We start from the raw sequence: 20,393 nt of genomic DNA, 5'->3' as shown, positions 1-20,393 counted from the left end.
ACTGGGCAAAAAACGATCTTATATATATAAAACGCTGCGCAATACTTCATTTCAAGGCATGGTAGCTCAGTGGTAAAGCATGGTGCTACTATTGGTTTCTCCCGCTCAAGGGTTGCAGACCTTGCAGTTTCAAATCTTGGCAAATGTGTTTTGTCTTCTCTTTTTCCTTGTTTGTCCTCGTTTTATGCTTATGTTATATTTCTTTTTTTTTTTTTTAATCCTCCCTTTATTTTTAAAGCTCTCTTTTTATTTATAAATCTCTCCCTCCTACTAAGTACAAATATAGTAAAAGCTAATGAATTGGGTTAATTTCCATTATCTTTTTGTCTACATCATGTTTGTGCTAGCTAGTTAAAGTTTCATATTTTGTTAAAAAATTGGTAGTCTTTCTTTACTAAAAGAAATTAATTACCATAATTTTTTAGTAATGATGTAATAAAAAATGAAATCCCCGCTAAGTACAATTGTTAAAAATTTAATTTTTTCCAGTTCTTTAAAAAATTATCACTCCAAATAGAAAAATTTAATTTGAAATTTATATTAAAATTCTGAACCCACGTGGTCCGATTCCTGGATCCGCCACTGCTTAATATGCTACTATATCCCCTACAACCGTTGTAAATTACATATGGTACAACTAAAAAAATCTTCCTCGACTAATCAAAATATTTTAGAAGTTTTATATTTTTCTTGAATCCTAAACCCTCCTATTTTTCCAAAACTGTAAAAGGATTATATTAGCACGTGACACAATAATTAAATGAAAAATCTTTCGCAATCTTAATGAGTAAAGTCCCCTAAAGACTCATGCATCCACATCAAAGATGGGTTGTTTGGCAAGTAAAGCAACATATATCTTCCTTGACCAACGAAACAATGTCACATACTCATTATCAATTAGACTGAATATATATAAGTTTTTGCAACATTTTTTTTCAATAAATAAAGTAAAATTGATAAAAGTCATCAGGTGAGCTTGAACTATAAAATTAAGGGTAAATATATTGTGACTTGTGAGTGTTAATGTAGTAAAATCTAAAATTCAAGAGGAAATTCGACACTTGTTAGTTTTTTTTTTCTTTTTTGAAAGAGAAATTTCATTAATTAAAGGCCAAACAACATTTACAATAGGTATTAAAGTAAAACAAGATACAATTAAACAAGACTAAATCAAATTCAAGAGGAAATTCGACACTTGTTAGTTAAACATATACTTTTTTAGTTTTTCAGTTTCTAAAATCTACATTTGTATTTTGCATATTTATCAACATATAACTTTGAACTTTAGCATTTTAATTATGTATAAGTAAAAATTATAAAGTTGGAATCTAAATATATATATTGAAAGTTGAAACGAATCTAACAAGATACCAACATGACATGAGTATGTTCTCCTTACACATAAATAATTCAAGATGATGAAAGTATGTGTGAACTGTAGATGGTTGAAATAAAAAACATAGAACCAAAAAACATAAGATCGATATGTCATTCTTATATAGGAAGTTACAAGAAGCATCAACTATTCAACTCTGACAACTAACAAAATTCACAAGCCTCTGTCAATAAATGAGATCCCATTCTATTCCCGAAGCTCGTAGCATTGGCCCTGATAAACCCCAATTTAGTGCTTCTTCTCCGCCAATAATGCCTACGTTCTCAACTCGTTCTAAAAAAATTGGATTTCACCAATTCGTATTAAATAACGAGCTAATGAATCTCCTTCTTTTTGCCATTGGACCTCCCAATCAAATTCGTCGTAACAACTTCATTCTAGACTTTAACAGCATGCCTGAAAGCTGGTTGCACTTCAAAATTTGTACCAGCTTAATTCCTCTGCTGCCTCAAAATATAGCAGGAATTCCATACTCATAGTGATCAGAATACAAACTCCAGTATTTGAGGACTATCGGGTTGCAAATGATTTGTTTATCTTCGGTAATCACCATTCAAATAACTAATAATCATCTGCTTCAAGTACTCGGCTTGGTCAGGGAAATACTCCAGTAGTTCATTCTTGGTCACCCAAACCACATTCAACTAACTAATAATGATTTGTTAAACTTGTTCGTCGCAATTACTTGCAATTCAAAGAGGAATCTCTGCCAAAATATAAAGCATAAAAATTGAGGATATGGCATGAAAGTACAACAGTTGCAGCTAGCAAGCATATTTGTGCAGCAGGTAGAGACATACCTTCAATAAATCTGGTTTGTCAGCTGTGTGTACAGCCATATGGCCCATGGGTGCATTTCCAACAAAAAATGTGTGTGAAAGGTCACCTAGGACGGATTATAGAGCGGACTCCGCACACTGCAATGAGCAGAGGATTGTGATTTGTGAAAAAAAGAACAAAAAAGAAAGAATAGAGAAGATTGGCACCAGTTTCTGAGATAAATACCTTTCGTGGCGTCTCCTCATTCTCATAAACCTTTTCTGGAAAATGCCAAACAGGCTTCTCATCAGGAGAGCCATAAGAAGTCCAATGAAGAAGAAGAAAGAGCCTCCGATCAAGTGCCCTCTGCAATGACCTTCAAGGAACAGAAGAGCTGGTTCAATGCTTACTGAAGGTTCCAAAACCACAAGAATAAGGAGATAAAGGTCTTATTTGAAATTTGTCTGACATGAAGTTTCCCTAAAAATATGACAGAAAAGTAAGGCTATGTAATCTTTCCTGAAATAAGGTGAGCTTAATATTTCTTGTCTGATCTAGTAACCTTTTCTAACTCAACTTTAACCATATTTAGACACTAATTATAGGGAAAAACATATCCTGTGTGATCTTGTAGGAATTATTTCGTCGTGTAGTTTTTACTTATCTTATTTGCATAAATTTTTCGAATACAGAATTGAAGATATTGGATATTAAGTAATAGTTTGTGGAATAAGGTGAAGAGAACATAGCCAAAAATCTAAACATTAGCCATGAGCAAAGAAGTTGGAGGACAGCATATAAAGACAAGATAACATAATTTGAGATCATGTCTATGTGGTAACAACAGGAAGTATAAAACATCATTCTAGACCAAAAACACTAACTATTTATGCTTTGCGAATTGCGGTATAGGCTCTGGAAAATAGATAAACAACTATCACCCTGGAACTGATTAGCCATTATATATGTTCGGATGTTGCAAAATTTCAGATTAAGTTAGAGTTATATGTCATAACTAGGTGCCTAGACAAATTAGAGTTGATTCACTAGCCTATACCTTAGAGTTGTCTGAACTACCAACTTCAGCAAATTGCGAATCACAAGAAGTGACAATGGCTGCCTTCTCCTCCACTATCACATCTATTTCTGCCATCCTACTGGCCAGATTTGATCCCAAGGGGCCCTTTGCATCCATGCTTGGGCATAGCACTTCATGATCCTATTGTTTAGTTTTTTTCATACCTGCCTCTTTTTGTAATTTTTTCATCAATTGCTATGTAGAACTTTCAGTTAAAGAAGTTCAGTTAAAATGAAAAAAGAATAGAGAAAAAAGAACAAATGAATACTATAGACAGTTCACGAATATTCCAGCAAGACCATGCTAATTAAAACAACCATCATGTCAAGGCACATCGACATTATTGAAATCAGTATTTTAACATGATTGCAAAAACAGAGGTCAACTGTGGAAAAACAATTATAAAATGGTGAGTCAGTCTTCCTACATTGGTGAAGTACATGTAATCTAGTATATGAGAGAGTAATTCTTTCGCAAAAAGTGTAAAATATACAGTTTGAACTCACCTTCAGAAAGATGAGTAATCATTGTTGGATCGATAGAATTCGAAAAATCAACAGAAACATGACCCTAAATCCCTAATGCCTCCAAAGAGGCTCTTGCTCGTGACAAAATGGGGAGGGGGTCGGCTGTTGTAGCCTAACCATGGCAATGACAAAGAGGCTATACCCAAGGCATTTGTTTTGCTAGGCTATCGGACTGGATCTTACATCAGATAATTAGTGGCATAAAAATGCCTTGGAGTATAAAAGAAACACCTTGCAATACCTTTTGTCATTACTTTTGTCAGCTTCAGTGACCCGTGAACCTGGTTTGTAATCTATTTGATAATCACCTTTCCCCCTGCAGAAAATGCAAAAAGAGGATGATGATACATATGTTTATGGATGATACACAAGAGTCAGTACCAAGAGGGACCAGAAAAGAACTTACTGATGATGCACACAATATGAATGGCATCTAGCCTTGATTTAGTCACTAGTTAGAGCCACAGACAATAAAGTGCTTAGCTTAGATCATAGACAACTTACAAGCTACAATTTCTATGGTTATAAAACTCTACAGAATTAGGCAAACCAATTAAGGAGAATATTGCAAAGCAATTTGATCTGATCTCTTTTAATGACATTCCCAACAACTAGAGAATATCAAGGCAGGATAACCCGAGTCTAAAGAGAAACAATGAATTATTCAAGATAAGGCTTGCACAGTTGCACGTAGCAGGTCGTCCACAACACCCTCACCCAGGGGATGGTTAAAATAATATCAAGCATGATAAAGAACAAATATAATAAGACACATATATATACAATTATTTTAAGAATTGTACCCTCACCCAGGGGATGGTTAAAATAATATCAAGCATGATAAAGAACAAATATAATAAGACACATATATATACAATTATTTTAAGAATTGTAGCAAATAGCAATATTAAGTTCCATTAAATTTGTTAATTTTGATGACATAGAGGCAGAAACTCGTAGACTATGTCAGCATCAGACACAGATAATAGTTTCCCATCATCCCTAAAATGCAACAATTAATCTCCTGATTATCCTATGAGACACACAATCTTTCTTGAAGATGATCAAGAGATCAGACAAGATCATAAAACTAGAAGATTACCGAGATTCGTATTTCTTATAGAATTCATCAGGATATGTCCGTCGATATTGCTGCTTCCATTGAAACCTATACATAGTCAAACAAGAAAGAGTTGCTAAAAGACATCACTTAACTCAACAGAATACAGAAGAAGCTGCTATAATACAGAATGCACATTATATTATAGTAAACAACATAATTCCTGAAACACCTTGCAACAATAAACGCGTCCAACAGGAAATTAGATTCATTTATTCACAGATGGGAAACAAGAAGATAGAAGATCTAAGAAAAATGCAGTGACTACAGAAAATTCCATGCACAACAAGTGAGCCACTGAGAAAGTTTATGCTGATAGAAGTTGGACAGAAGCTTCTATTGATCCCTCTTCCCTTATTCTTTGCTGAGAACACACCATTAGGTTCATTCCCACCTTAAAAGAGGGCATATATGCATTGTCCATTTCTGACCTACCAACTGGTAACTACATGCCTATTACTCACATATGGTTATTCTTCATAGCTGCCACTCCAACATTACTCCAGATCTCTTCTCTGCAAATTCCAACCTTTCATGCGCTACCTGATCTCCACCTAAACCTACGCATGTTTGTTGCATTCATCTTCCAAACATGATTCTTCTTGGAAGACCAAAATTGTTATCAAGGAAAAAGGCTAACTATTTATTACCCAAGACATCCTTCCCCATGATCAAGAGGAAGACCAATATTCATATACATGGAGAGGAGACAAAAACTCAAAGCACCACATATGCATATATCAGTAACTACGGTTTAGATAACCCCAGTTTTGCAGTTTAGCTCATCCACCAAATGCTCTCTTCACTGGGCCTCCACCTTTTCCCTGTCTACCCAACTATAACCAGGTGGTTTACTCGTGATTTTGTCATTCATAGCTTTCCGAACACGTGTTGCCTCATCCCATTGCTCTCTTGCAGCATAGATACCAGAAAGCAGCACATAGTTGCCAGTATTCTGAGGTTCCAAAATAAACAGTTCCTGAGCCACAAGTTCTGCAATTTCAATATTGTTATAAGTTCGACAAGCAGCAAGCAGGGCACCTAAAGCTCCAGGGCGAGGACCCATTGGCATACTCTGGAGCATCTTATATGCTTGTTCAAGTCTCCCAGCACGCCCAAGCATATCAACTATGCATGCATAATGGTCTGCATCTGGCTCAATTTTGTAATCACTTATCATGCTCTCCCAATATGCTAAACCATCTTCAACAAGTCCTGCATGGCTACATGCATTAAACACACCAACAAAAGTTACATAATCAGGTTCTACCTTTGCCATCAACATACTGTGAAAAACCTCAAGTGCTTTGAGGCCATGCCCATGGGAAGCAAGACCTGTAATCAATGCACTATAAGGGTATACATCTGGCTGAGGAATCTCCTCAAACAACCTACATGCTTCTTCAATGTTGCCACATTTAGCTTGCATGTCAACAAGGGAAGTAAGGACTTTCTCATTCCGGACAATTCCTTCCTGATCCACTAGAGTCATGATCCAATTTGCCAGATCAGGACGCCCTAACTGTGCTAACGCAGAGATTACAGCATTCATGGCAAAAGCATCAGGCTTAACATTTGCAGTTTGCATTCTACGAAAATACAACAATGCCTCATTCGGTCGTCCATTTTGAGCATACCCAGATATCATAGCAGTCCAACAAACTAAAGTCTTCTGAGGCATCGCCTCAAAAAGGATTCTAGCCACATCCATCATCTTATTTTTCGTATACCCCACTAGCATTGTCGTCCAAGTAACAACATTCTTCTCAGACATATGATCAAAAACAGTACGAGCCGAATCCAAATCACCACTATTCACATAACCCACAACCATGGCATTCCAAGAAATTAGATTCCTCACAGGCATTTGATCAAAAACCATCCGAGCACCCCTCATGTCTTTCCCAACTCTAGCATGTGCTCCCAAAAGAGCATTATAAGACACTACATCTCTCTGAGCCATTTCATCAAACGCCTTGCGCGAACAACCCAATTCACTACATTTCCCATACATATCAATCAAAGCATTAAATACCTCCAGGAAAGAACAATACCCAGTTTTCACAACGCGGCCATGAACCTCAGCTCCATGATTAAAACCCGATAAAGCAGCACACGAGTTCAATAGAAAAGGGTACGTATAATTGTCGGGTTTGATATCACAACGGACCATTCCAAGGTACAAATGCAAAGATTCAACACAAAGTGATGGGGTTTTAGACAAAGCTCTGATTGAATCATTGAAGAAATTTACAGTCAAGAAATCTTCTTGGAGATTTAACCGTAGAATATGGGCATGAATTTGTTTAAAGTGAGAGATTGAATTACAGTTTCTCAACAAAAACTGAATTAATTCCTCTCCTAATTTCATCTTTGTAAATTTTTCAACGAAACTAATTCTATTTCTACCTTATTATTGAAATATGAAGTATATCAGAAGATTATCATAAACATAATTCAATGAAAACAAAAGTTTCACTTAGGAAAAAATAAGAATGGAAAAATTAGGGCTTACGAGAATTCTTGAAAGGCGTAAACAACAGGGTCGATTTTGGGGATGATGACAAGAAGTCTCTCGAAGAGTACAGAAGCAACTATCTTATCGCTGCTACTACTTCTACTCAAACTTCGAATTGAGCGCAACAATGGCGTCGTAGTACACCTTATTTGCCTCATTTTGTTGATAGTACTCATAGTTGTACTAAATTACCAGATAAAATTAGTGTGCATCATGCTCACGCTCTATTATCATACATTAAAATATTAAATGTGCATCGAGTTCATACGAGTTTTTTTCACTAACACAGAGTTATGCCGCCCTACAAATGGTTACGATGGTGGGTTTTCCCCGACACAAGTTTACCCAGTCTCAAACTGATATGCATCATTTAAACGTATATTAAAGGCATTTCCGAACAATTCCTCCGTAACAAAATAGATGAGAATACTTTCACGCTTGTCGATGCAATGAGCCAATGACTTGATCATTAATATATTTAATTGTGTAAAAATCATAAGAAGTACTTAAATATTATGATAGTATACATTGAGACGAATCCAACAACATATCATATAAAAATGGTTAATTTTATCTAAAATTCAAAAGATGCATGGTCAAATATATTAGTGAATAGTGCAATTTTCAAAGTTTAGCATCTATTTTGTTACGAAGGAACTATTAAAAATATTAGATGGAATATTTTTAAGTGAATAAGATTTTAAAATAGTTTTCTTTTGTTTAATTCATTCCATGAAAAACTAAGATAAGGAATAATGGTCGTGAAGGGAGAGCTATAGTGGGAGGAAAGAGAGATTCACTATTTAAAGAACCATTTTTTCAGGATATTGTTTTTCGCACCACCAAATACTCTTAAGCGACCGCACAACCTAAAAGCCAATGGTACATGGCAGTTGACTTGACTAGTAAGGTTTAAAATGATAAATATATTAATTTGAATAATTATTGTGAATCGATTTCAAGTTTCAAAAAGAATCAAATAATCACTCCATAATCTGATCTATTGGGATTTATGGATTAGATTAGTCACAAGCTAAGATTTGTGTCTTGAACTTATATTGAATATTTGAATGCAATTAATCTAAATTTGGTAACATTTTCTGCCATAAGCACAAGAAGAATCAATTGGTCAAGTTGGAAATATGGACATACTTCAGAATAGCTTTAGTATGTTGTAAGCTTGTAGCAGAAGATGATCAAGAAACTATACATATATACATATCTTAGATCCTATGGTTATGTGATTCAGTTTAATACAACAATATGATACAAGGGTGAAATACAACATACTACAAGGAATGTATAGCCTTCGCCTTTTCAATTGCTTGCTTGATTCTGGTTGAAGGCTCTTCATACAGAAAAGCTGGATTATCGAATTCAGACGCACGGCTAGGCTCCCCAAGCAAAGCACGGAATGAGTCCGCCACTGAATAGGAGAGAGATTCGAGATTGTATCCCCCTTCTAAGAAGAACACGCAGCGCCCTCCACATAGCTCTTTGGCAAGTTGTTTTATGCTCGCAGCGAGCATGTAGTAAGTTCCTGTTGTGAGCTGAAGGCTTGCTAAAGGATCTAAAAGATGTCCATCGTAGCTGCACAGAAATAAAAGTAGCCATAGCTCTCAGAAGTGAAGTTATGATTTACTTTTCTCTCATGCAACATTGGACATTTTGTACCAAACATTTTAAAAATTTTAACAGGCACAACATATAGAAGAAAAAAAGCATTCTCTTAAAATCTTTTGGGATTCCTTTCAATTAACACGCTGATATGAATGATCAAAAACTTCTTTTCGAGACTGTGAGAAGTACAATGTTGCATGCATTAAAGAGAGGCAGAAGTATATACTATAAAAGTTGTACTTGGTTGTACTTGGTAACAAACCACGAGCAATAACACATAAAAAGAGTCCTAATGCTTCTCGCTCTTTAATTCTCACATAACACCAATATTGGAGGCTATTTTTCCAGAAACGCAAAGAATAAGAAAATAATTGAGTGCTGAGTCTGCTTACCCAGCAGATACTAGGATTATGTCGGGCTTGAATCTTTGAGCACATGGCACAATAACTTCATCGAAAACAGTTCTCATAGCGACATCTCCAGATCCTCCAGGCAGTGGCAGATTCAAGGATGTGCCTTCTCCTTGACCACGGCCTACCTCATGAATCTTACCTGTACCTGGGTAGCTCCCATCCTATTTTGAAAGTTGAAAGACAGGGAAACAATATGTATCAATTATGCATGTCTAAGTAACATGATACTCATTCAAGTAGTTGATAATTTCTTTTAAAAAGCACAAAAGCAGCAAGGGAGGTTCATGGTTCACCTGATGAGTTGAAAGGAAGTATATATCTGGGTCCTCATAAAAAGCGTCATGCGTACCATTGCCATGGTGAACATCAAAATCAATGATGAATATACGCTTTAATCCATGTACTCGCTGAGCATAACGAGCAGCAATAGCAATGTTCCCGAAAACACAAAAGCCCATAGGCCCTTCTGGAACAGCATGGTGACCAGGAGGCCTTATCAAAGCAAATCCAGATGGAGGCTCTGGAGATTTTCTAGATGCGGCCACCTACAATGCCCTGATAATATTCAGTCAGTTAACTAGATGACAAACCAGCTGTCAAACCAATAAGAAGCTTCACATACAACGCGGAGCATTATTAAAACTAGGACACCAAGAAAGTATATCAAAATTTCATCATATGTTAAGTTGTTCGACATGCTTGACGTCGCAAGGTTAGTGTGTAACTGGGAGGACAGAAGGGCAAGTAAAGGGTTCATAATCATGTTGTTGTAACCCCCAGAATTTTGCCCGACACCCATCGATCCTTAACACATAATAATTGTATTAGCTGGGGTCTCACCACGGCATCAAGAACAGCTAATCCTGCTCCAGCTGCAATCGATGAATCCTGAAATGTCTGCATATCAGTAAATTATTATTAGAAGGGCAAACCATATCTATAATTTATGGGGAAGTAATGACTGCTCTCTCAGAAAATAACATGTTTTTCAGATGACAAAATGCGCAAAATGGCAAGCATATATCTGCCACAATGAGCAATTATAAGGCCACTCTCTTGAAGCAGGCAGTACGAGCAACTGATAAAAAAGACAAAACTTGGCATCATAACTAAAGGCCTAAAGCCTGTGATGACGATCATATTCTCGCTCACATGACAAGTGATGTCCATGCCCAACTGGCTCAAGTGGTATTCAGATACTATGCTGTATATCTATCTTGAAGATGGTAGAATTTGTAGTTCATCCTTAACTATACTAGTCAATATATTGATCTCCTTTCGGTTTCTCCTCATTCTCTCGCGACTCACATTATGTGTATAAAATAGAATAAAAAAGTTTGAGCCAAGAGAAGAATGATTTAACAAACTTGGTAGTCTTACGGATGCTGTGGCATATGTTGGTCCAGACCCCTCAATGTGAAGAATACCTCGTTCAGAAGCCTGATCCATCACCTACAAAATAACAAAAATTATGGATAAGCATATAACATTCACCTATATAAGATAGAAAAGGCTGATATAGAAAATCAGCATATTTGGAAAGCAGGGGAGACTTTATACGTTCTAAGAGAAACTCATTTGTTAGGCATGGTTAGTTTGGCATTAGTCTCGGAGCAGCAGGCTCAAAGACTTCAAGGCTTTTGTGGACACTGAAGCGATTACTAGAATGTAGCCTGAAAAGTAGACGCTAGACATGAAGTTGTCTCCATGCAAAAAGTCTTTGCAGGTGAGATGATTGAAGCAGACAAGGAGTGTCAAGGACTAAGAAATTGCAATGATAAGAGGATGATGGTCAGTCATCTTGTTATAGATGAAGACGATGAATTCAAAATGGGATAAAAGCCAGAAAGTCACTCTGAGAATGAAACATAAGATGACCATCCATCGAGTTCAAAAATTCTTCTAAACAAAAATCCTGATGCCAGATTTGCCGACTAGCCTCGGTCTAGCCAATTCAGGTAAGTCATCTCATCATCCAAAGTCCTCTCCAATGTCAAACAGCTTCGAAATAATTCTGATTTCCCTGCCACCTTCCATAATTTGGAAAATCTCTAACTTTCATCCGAGTGCACTGTACACCTTTGGAGCTTCACACTTCCTTTTCAGTCAGAGACAGCAATATAAATTTCTTTTTGCTCCTATCCATCATTGAAACCCTTTCTCTCTCTCCATCCAAAAATTTCTCTAACGTGTATAATTTATCTCTCTTACTCTCTCCATCCTAAATGTTGAAAACCACACCTTTAGAAGCAAGACATATACTTTGAATAGATGGGAAAATATGCTATACCTTTATACACGCCACCATCATTGAAGGATTTTTTTACATTTATGCTATTAAAGCATTCAATACTCTGGAGTGGAAGAGAAGGTATAATTCAGTTCCAGCATCGTATATTTATTAATTAATAATGACAGGCTGATGGTACTTTAAGAAATACAGTAAGTCAACAGATATTCAAAGAAACAACTGCATCAACATGTTCAGAGGTGACCCTAAAAAGTAAAATCTCCATTATATTTAAAGAAAAGTTGGGATATGTAAGAAGAAACCTATTAGGAAGATACAGATGGGATACCATATGTAGTTTATGATAACAGGTTGAAATGTTTCTTCATGTTTCTGTATATGAGTTACGACCCCTCAAACATGTAGAGACATCTCAAACATGTAAACATTTAACTACTTGAATCGGGAGTTGGAACTAACCTCCCGCAGTTGGAACGTCACATAGAGCCGTAGACACACATATGCATTACACAAAATTAAAAAGAAGACATAGACTTCACATCACAATCCATAATTAATCATCACACACTTAGATCTGAATTCTAGAAAGGAAAGATCTGAACATGAAGACCCTGTGTGACCAACTTTTTTTTATATCTCAGGGCATGGGGTTGCAGACAAACCTTCAAATGAATACAAAATTAGAACAGGTTCAATTACGCTCACCTTCTCAAGACCTAATACATACGCTCTTGCGTGGACACTACTTATATCTTCCACTGATGCTGGACCAAAATGCTTGAGCTCAATGAGCTCTGAGCTCCGATGCTGCATATATATTAAGTCACAATTGTGAACCAACAAAAACTGGACAAAAGAACAAAATGAGTAATAGTAATCATAAACATAACAATAAAGTTTGCGATTCTCTAATTAGACATGTTTTGACTTGTATATCTTTTCTTGATTTCAGCAGAAAGCACTAAAAACATGATACTTGCTCCTCCCGACACAAATACCTCCTCCTTTCTTTTTAAGTGACTAACTTTTCCCTTTTATGGAGAGCTTCTGGGGAGAAGTTAGTCACTTAAAAAGAAATAGAGGCAGTATATCTTATTCTCTATTTTGAGAAGCCCCACTAACATTCCTCAATAATATATAAATTTTACAATCTCACATTCTCACTGCAGCTTTCAATTATTAACAATGCAGCATTGACAACCATCAAAATATATTAATTGAATACAGAATATTGTGTTAATCATATTAATTTCTCTAAGCCAACACATTACTCACTGATCCAATAAATTACTTCCTGTTTCCAAATATATGTGTTCATTCAACGAGGAACTTTCATTAAGATCAAGGAATTATATTGTAGCTTCAAAGAAAGTAGCCTTATCATTGAGTTAGAACACACCCAATAATTGTCCCCGTATTGAAAATACAATAGGCTAATCAATTAAAAATTCTCTCCATTAGAATAATCGTGTAAGGAACCGGAAGAAAAAGACACAACAGCTCAAATTGCCAACTAATTCTGCATAAAGAATGGGGGGGAATCAAAGATAAAGTGAAACACAAACAAGTACAAATTACAATTGTCAGAAATGGGATGATCTAACAAAAGTTTAACATACTCTCATCAAGGAGTTTCATCTCTAAGCTTCTGTGGCATAAACCTTTTAAGTTGTAGTTGACCATAGAAAGCAAATGTGAAGGTTTTATAATGTCATGAGAATATATAGCTAAGGTTGGCTATTTGGCTAACTTTTAGTTAGCTAGCTTTTTATCTCATGGGTTTTAGTAGGGCACTTACGTAACTGCACTCTATATGGAGTCCACAAACCCCTAGTTCTTATTTACCTAGCTAAAACATAGCCAAATGGAGTTTCTTATATGGCTATGGAGACTTGGAGAGATACAAACATATACATCTAAGTACAAACATACCCAACATATACTACTTGTTTTTTCAGTTTTACTGGGAGTATGTGACTAGGGCTCTCATATCTCCGGATTTAAAACTTAATATCAATACTCTAAGTTCCCCTCATGCAACTAGTCATTAACTCAATATTGTTTTCCTCTAAACACTCTAATCACTCATCACTACACCAATCAAATGATAAAGCAATACAGATGGGTTGAAAATTTTCAATAAAGTGACATAAACTTTGAGACATCCCAGGACAGGATGATTGAGCAGAAAACAATTCGCTGAATTTGTTGTAAATTTGTAATCTTGTAGATTTTTATGCCATAAATGCACATCCAAAAACTTAGGCAAGACAAAGACTAATTACCTTTGCAGTAAGCTCCATCTTTTCAAGAGCACCAACAATTGCAGGAACTCTAAGGTTACACTCTGGATGTGACTCCTGTAAAGCAGTCAACCAAAGTCCTCTATAACAGACTATATATATTATTACACAATACCCATAAGAGTTACAAGGCACCTATAATCTCAATGCAAAAATACCAATAAAAGAAAACAAGAATGCAAGTTGCAACCTTTTAATGTCTATTCCATGAACTAACTGAGCACAAAGTTAAAAAATTTCAAGGCAAATGAATACTATACAACAGGACAATCCTCATAACTGTTCCTATATTGTCCTCCATGGTAAGAATGATATGGTGTTAGGTAGTAGATTTTTAGGCTCGGACAAGAGACCGGTGAAATGCTCTCTCAGTGATAAAATCTAACAGCATATCAAATTGGGCGGCTACTTAGCAGCATATATCTTTTTATTCAACAGTTTGTATTATAACAATGTTCTATCTCTTGAATGGGTTGATAGGAGTAGTTGCATTTGAATGGCAACTTGGCAAGCATAGGAAGATCAAGGTTCGTTTTCCACAAAAATGTTCTACGACTATATTCGACAATTTTTTTCATTAAGGTCAAAAATTTAGAATGCAGAAGCAGCTCCACCTGTTAGCAATATTAGGAAAGGTGATCTACCTAAAAATCAGATTGAGTAATTCTCAAGAAGAGGAAGAAATTTCAAGATTTTATCCACAGAGTATTATTAAAAAGGATGAGACGTAGATCAAAAATCTTACATTATGTATTAAAGAACTGTCAAAAGGCAACAAGTCAATTGTAGGATCTAAGAGATATAATGAACTAATTACTAACCTATGATAAATGAAAGTGATGTGAAGATAATGTGGCAAGACTAATTGACTGAGTGCAGTAGTACAGCAAACATCTAAGGTAACATGGATACAATATATGTACATAATAAGGTACCTGGACTCTTTATTGCACAATATCCTCCCTAAAAAAGAGGGGGAAATAAAGACTGAAAGTGAAACTTTTTATTTTTGAGAGGAACTGAAAGTAAAACTTTAACACCAACAGAATAAGCCAATAATAACGCAGTATTTTTGTAAAGCAATGTAGCCTAATCCCTCAACATGAATCCTCACCAATATCTATACCTAAATTATAACTAAACTAAGCAGGATAAAGCAATATAAGATAGCAACATTAATATAAAGAGGAACAATAAGAAAAGAAATGAAAGACATCTGCAACAAACTCATGGCGGTATATTCTCACAAAGGAGCAAAGTGACTAGTGCTCATTAATACTTCATAGGCTTAAAGTTACCTAAAAAAGGTGAAATAAGCAACTAAGTCAAGATAATGGGACTTCATGGCCCACCAATCCCAAGATCCCAGTACTTATTACTGACATGTGACCAACTACTGTGGAAATGAAAGAATGCCATAGTCCTAAAGAATAAAGATTAGCCTCCAATGATTTAAACTGATCCACTAACATCACAAAGCTAATTAACTAATTGTTGAATCACGATATTCAACATGCATTTGCTACATCACAAAGGCAACACATAATACAGTATAAGGAATATAATAAAATAGATTGTATACCTGATTGTGACCAGTTGCAGGAGCAATACTGTAGATCACTTTGGCATTAGCTAGTTGTATATCTGAAGAGATAGTAGCGTCCTTGGCCATATTAGTTGAGCAAGAGATGAACCTTCTTCTTCCTGATATCAGGTTCTTTACACATGAGTTCTTTGCACGACCAATAAAGAGCCTTAACTTCAGTGGATCCTTCCACGTGCACAAAGAATGTTCTAATGAAGGCAGCATAGTCCCTATGTAACAAGCAAACTTCCATCATAAAAATTAAAAAGGTTCTTACCAGAGCAACATTAATTATAAAAAATTAGGAGGAATACATTATAAATTCTCAAGCAAACCTTCTGCACGTACATATGAGCTTAAAGTTTTATAAATTATAACCATTTCCTGGTTGTGTTCATGTCACTTTCACATTAATGACAGGAAAATTTCTCATAAGATATAAGTGTCAATGACTTGTTTCACTGTTAGCATGCAAAAGAGGACCAAGTTTTTAAAACCCTTATACTGAATAGCTTTCATAAATACATAAGGTACGAGTTTTCAGTGAAGGGTCTAATACCTGAATGCTCTAATAGCAAGCGTACTATTTATTGTCTTAAAGCAGGATGGTTTTGTAACTTTACCAAGAATTCACTTTCCTAAGATTTTTAGTTTCCCTATATATTCTATTACAACTTAAAGAAGCTTGTAATGGAAATCAGCATAAGGAAATATATATTGCCTAGTAGCAAGCTAAGAACACAACCAGAACATATCATTAAGATTAAGTCATATCCACAACACCAATCTTACATGACATATTTTCAGCTCGTTCAAGACTTACCATTTACTATCATTCTTGCTAGCACTCGCCTTCTTTTGAATCAATAGAATCAAACTCTTGATTAGCTATAATTATTCAAGATATAAGAGTTACCATGGCAAGAATGCCAATTCATTATACAATGCAATACACGGTGCAACAGAACACTGTGACTGACAAAAAGGATGCTATGTTCAATGCACAAAAATGTCAAACTATGGATATATTAAAACTGCATGCAGCAATTTCACCTAATAAACCAACATTATAAACCTTACACCAAATGCTTATCCAAAGATATTACTAAAGCATAAACGACCAAATCTCTACTTGTCAAAAAGGGTTTTAGAAACATTCATTGCCCACATGCCCCCTCTATTAACAGCTCATAAATTGCCTACAGCAATCTTCAAACTATCAATCTTCAGACAACCAATTTAGCAATACAAAAATAGCAACCACCCATATGTCTAATCACCAAATTCAAAGGTCATCAGGAAGGTTAACTGAACATTCCTGAGGAATACTAACAGTTCGCTAAAAAAAACTGAATCCCTTCAATTCATAAGTAATGACATAAGCATTCAACAACCAATTTTCCACCAATTACAAAACCGATCCTCAAGCAATACTAAAATGATTGAGTATATCACAAAGCAAAATCAGCTTCATCTTACTTACACCAGTGACATTGAAACCATCGGCTCGATTTACAAGTACAATTTACAAAGGCAATATCAAGCTGGATTACCATATATGCGAAATGTCCCTTCCACCCACAAGATCCTGTTAAATATGTGCCTGGGCCGCACCCATCACAAGGAGAGAGAGTCCACTTCACAATACAAAGGAGGTTCCACCTTAAAACCATATGGCAATAAGGGGAGTAACCCCTTTGCATTATAAAGTGAACCCATCTCTCTTATTTAATCAATGTGGGACACTCACATGTGGTGTGCGCTATACATCATAGCTTCAAGACTCCCCTCACATGTGAGGTCCCTTCTTCAATTGGCCCAGAATAAATTAACGGACCCTCTGTGGGCCTGGCTCTGATACCATGTCGCTATACACAAAACACCAATCTCACCTCAAGCTGTAAATTCTACCAGTGACCACCTATAAAGATGAATAAAGACATTCCAAAAAATAAACCATTGAAAACTACATCCTATCTTCCAATCCCAGATATATCATTCCAAGAACAAGCCTCTCAACTCTAGGGGTGAAAGTTATTCGGATAAAATCCAAAATCCAATCCAATCCAATCCAAATAAGTAATTCGGAACGGATTCGAACTGTGTTCGGATTGGATTCGGATTGAGAATTTTTGAAAAATTGGATTTTCGGATCGGATTGGATTGAGGGTAATTGGATCCAAAAATCCAATATAACCGAATAGTAATATTCATTGTATTATGTATCTGGATTGGGCTTAAGTGATTAACTGATTTCTTATTATAAAAAAACCTACTCCATAGTCCAATACACATAGAACTTCAATCCTTCCCCTAAAGCACTAACTACACTTATTTCCTCATTTCCTAAATCTACTAGGCTGCTGTTGTGCTTAATTTATTTGATCGAAAAATTAAAGTTTTTTAAAAAATCGGATTTTCGGATCGGATCCAATCTAGAGTATGAAATTTCGGATTGGATTGGATCGGATTCAAACCCTAATTGGTTTGGATTCGGATTGAAAAATTAAAATCCAAATTTTATTCGGATCGGATTGGATTAGGCCCTAATCCAAACCGCACACCGAACTTTCACCCCTACTCAACTCTCTAATTTCCCAACATAAGTACATATGATTAACCAAAACTTTAAGCAGGAATATTTAATACGAATACTATTTTCTTTCCCCACAATTTACAACCTTTACTTCCTCATTACTATCCTAGTATTCTTCCAAGTATAAACCTTTTAACAAAATTGTCATAAAACTACAGAAAAATCATCTTCAATTATCTTTACAACCCAGAAAAAGAATATATTATATCCAACTTGAAACAAAGTACATGCAGTTGAAAACATTCCAAAAAAAACAACAGACTATATAGACAATCAATTAGCAAACGTCAATTATGCGGATTTTCAGATTTTTAATTAAGCTTGCAGAACTGATTAAGATTAAGTTGAGAGAGAGAAAGTACCATGAGAAAATAGAGGAGGGGAAAACAGTTGAAGACCTTCCATGGGCTAAGTGAGATGAACGAGTGTGGATTGTCAAAAACTATCTTCTCATTCTTATGTATGGCTTCAAATGAATCACTCTATGAAATAAGGAATCTAAATCAACCGTCCCGAAACAACGTTTTGGTTAAATTATCGAAAATATTGGTTTGTCATTATTTTTAACTGTAATCATTTAAACACCGGTTACTATCTAAGCGGTTAATCAGGTTTTCGATGCCGCTTTCGATTAACGGTTATTCTTGTTTTGACGTACATTTTATTTTATTTTTTTTTACTTTTTTGCTAGACATTGAATATACAATTTAACATTAATAGAATATTATCTAAATAAATATAGTGAACTACTACATATTGCTATATTGTAAAAAGTTATAATAATATGTATATAAAATAGGAATTTAATACTAGTAGAGATAAGATAATGACACGTACTAAGCTATCTCTTTATATTTTTACAATATCGACATAAATCGTGGTCCCAAAGACTAGTTGTAGCCTCTAGAGAAGGCAAAAGCTAATCTTTTCTTCTTAAAAGATTATCCGAATTTTCAGTAGCCTTTAAAGGAGGCAAAAGCGTATCCGTTCTTCTTTTGAAAAAAAAATCATTTAGTTTTGACCAGTAGGATAATGGCGAAAAGTAGTACTTGGTACATAAGTTAAACACCGGCCTCCGAGTCAATTATATAGATAAAGACTAGTAGTAGCCTCTAGAGGAGGCAAAAACTAAGTTGTGGACCAATAATATAAGGACTAAAATGACTCGTCACATCTATTCCTTTCTTCTTAAAAATTGTCCGAATTTTTAGTTATCTCTATATAATTGCTCCATTTTGAAAAAAAAAAATCAAATATAGTTAAATTTAACTAAGCAAGTTCCATAAAAAAATCCCCATCCACCTAATTATTGTCAAAACTTTATCGCCTCGGATTGTATTAGGCTTTTTGGCCAAAACACTTAATTTATCTTGAAATTATCCTTGTTCACAAAAAAAAAATAGTTCCCAAAAAAATGGATACTTGGACATGGTTCAACTGGCATGGGTCCGAAAATGGATACTCGGTTGCATATGGTTCACCTGGTGGGTATCCGGTATCAACCAATTATGTGTATGGGCATCCGATGGAATCGCGTATGGGATCAGGTATGCGAAATTGGTTTTTGGAATATGTGGTGTGATCAGATGACCCAAATGTAATTCAGTAAGAGTTAGTAGCCCTTTAGGCTCACTTGATTTTTTTTTGAATTTTATAGCTCAATTGACTCATATTGTATGATGTTAAACTAACAACTGGGTACCCAGTTCCGGACCTGGTACCAAGCGGTTTCATGTCTGGGTCCAAAAAATTAGAATCCAATTGGACCATTTCTAATTCCGGTATTTTGGGACCTACCGATTCCGAATCTGGGTCCAGACCTACGAAATTCCCCCCGTTATCCGGTTATGCTCACCCTCACCCATAGTAGATATTTCTTTTGTTTCTATTTGCTCATTCTATTTTTTGTTTTTTGACTAGTAAATTTCAGATTTTCTTCCTATAGATATTAGAGAATATATCATCTTATTCACAACAAAATATAAGATAAAAACACTAATTAACAAATAAAAAGAGTGTTAAAAAAAGTAAGTAAAAAGTTTCAATAGTAACATAGAAGCTCCAAGAAGTGAGAGATACAATGCAAAAAGTGAATTCCCCTTTGTTTATTTCCACAAAACTATCGAGTAAAACTGTTATATCATAACTTATTGTGTCATGATAAGAAAAATGCTACTTATTTGGTAAAAAAAAAAAGCACAAATGACATGAAATAATTATAAATGAC

General features: G+C 35.3%; 2 protein-coding genes across 9 annotated transcripts; both read right to left on the bottom strand.

Moving 5' to 3' along the window:
- Positions 1-1,313: 1,313 nt before the first annotated feature.
- LOC104895423 (putative pentatricopeptide repeat-containing protein At5g37570) lies at positions 1,314-7,389 on the bottom strand. 4 transcript variants are annotated; one of them, XM_019250145.3, is made up of 7 exons: positions 5,345-7,389; positions 4,863-4,928; positions 4,002-4,076; positions 3,213-3,403; positions 2,402-2,531; positions 2,197-2,313; positions 1,314-2,102 (listed from the first exon to the last, which is right to left on the bottom strand). In XM_019250145.3, exon 1 carries the CDS (start codon positions 7,249-7,251, stop codon positions 5,683-5,685), a length of 1,569 nt encoding a protein of 522 aa, XP_019105690.2. In that variant the 5' UTR covers positions 7,252-7,389; the 3' UTR covers positions 1,314-2,102; positions 2,197-2,313; positions 2,402-2,531; positions 3,213-3,403; positions 4,002-4,076; positions 4,863-4,928; positions 5,345-5,682. The 4 variants fall into 4 exon arrangements, with proteins under 4 accessions (XP_019105690.2, XP_019105691.2, XP_048502003.1 ...); XM_019250146.3 differs by having other exon boundaries at positions 3,213-3,397; XM_048646046.2 differs by lacking the exon at positions 3,213-3,403 and having other exon boundaries at positions 3,740-4,076.
- Positions 7,390-8,474: 1,085 nt separating this feature from the next.
- Positions 8,475-18,683, bottom strand: LOC104895421 (histone deacetylase 14, chloroplastic). Of its 5 annotated transcripts, none has more exons than XM_057395494.1 (9): positions 18,529-18,683; positions 15,568-15,816; positions 13,968-14,042; positions 12,388-12,489; positions 10,812-10,883; positions 10,272-10,328; positions 9,725-9,976; positions 9,411-9,592; positions 8,475-8,988 (listed from the first exon to the last, which is right to left on the bottom strand). In XM_057395494.1, exons 1-9 carry the CDS (start codon positions 18,529-18,531, stop codon positions 8,688-8,690), a joined length of 1,293 nt encoding a protein of 430 aa, XP_057251477.1. In that variant the 5' UTR covers positions 18,532-18,683; the 3' UTR covers positions 8,475-8,687. The 5 variants fall into 5 exon arrangements, with proteins under 5 accessions (XP_057251477.1, XP_057251476.1, XP_057251479.1 ...); XM_057395493.1 differs by having other exon boundaries at positions 15,568-15,800; positions 18,529-18,682; XM_057395496.1 differs by lacking the exon at positions 18,529-18,683 and adding an exon at positions 16,394-16,464 and having other exon boundaries at positions 15,568-15,800.
- Between the last annotated feature and the right edge of the window lie 1,710 nt (positions 18,684-20,393).

The sequence above is a fragment of the Beta vulgaris genome, chromosome 6, assembly GCF_026745355.1.
Source record: "Beta vulgaris subsp. vulgaris cultivar EL10 chromosome 6, EL10.2, whole genome shotgun sequence".
Lineage (NCBI taxonomy): Eukaryota > Viridiplantae > Streptophyta > Magnoliopsida > Caryophyllales > Amaranthaceae > Beta > Beta vulgaris.
The sequence above is the reverse complement of the archived record's forward strand: the minus strand, read 5'-3'. Positions and strand labels throughout refer to the sequence as shown.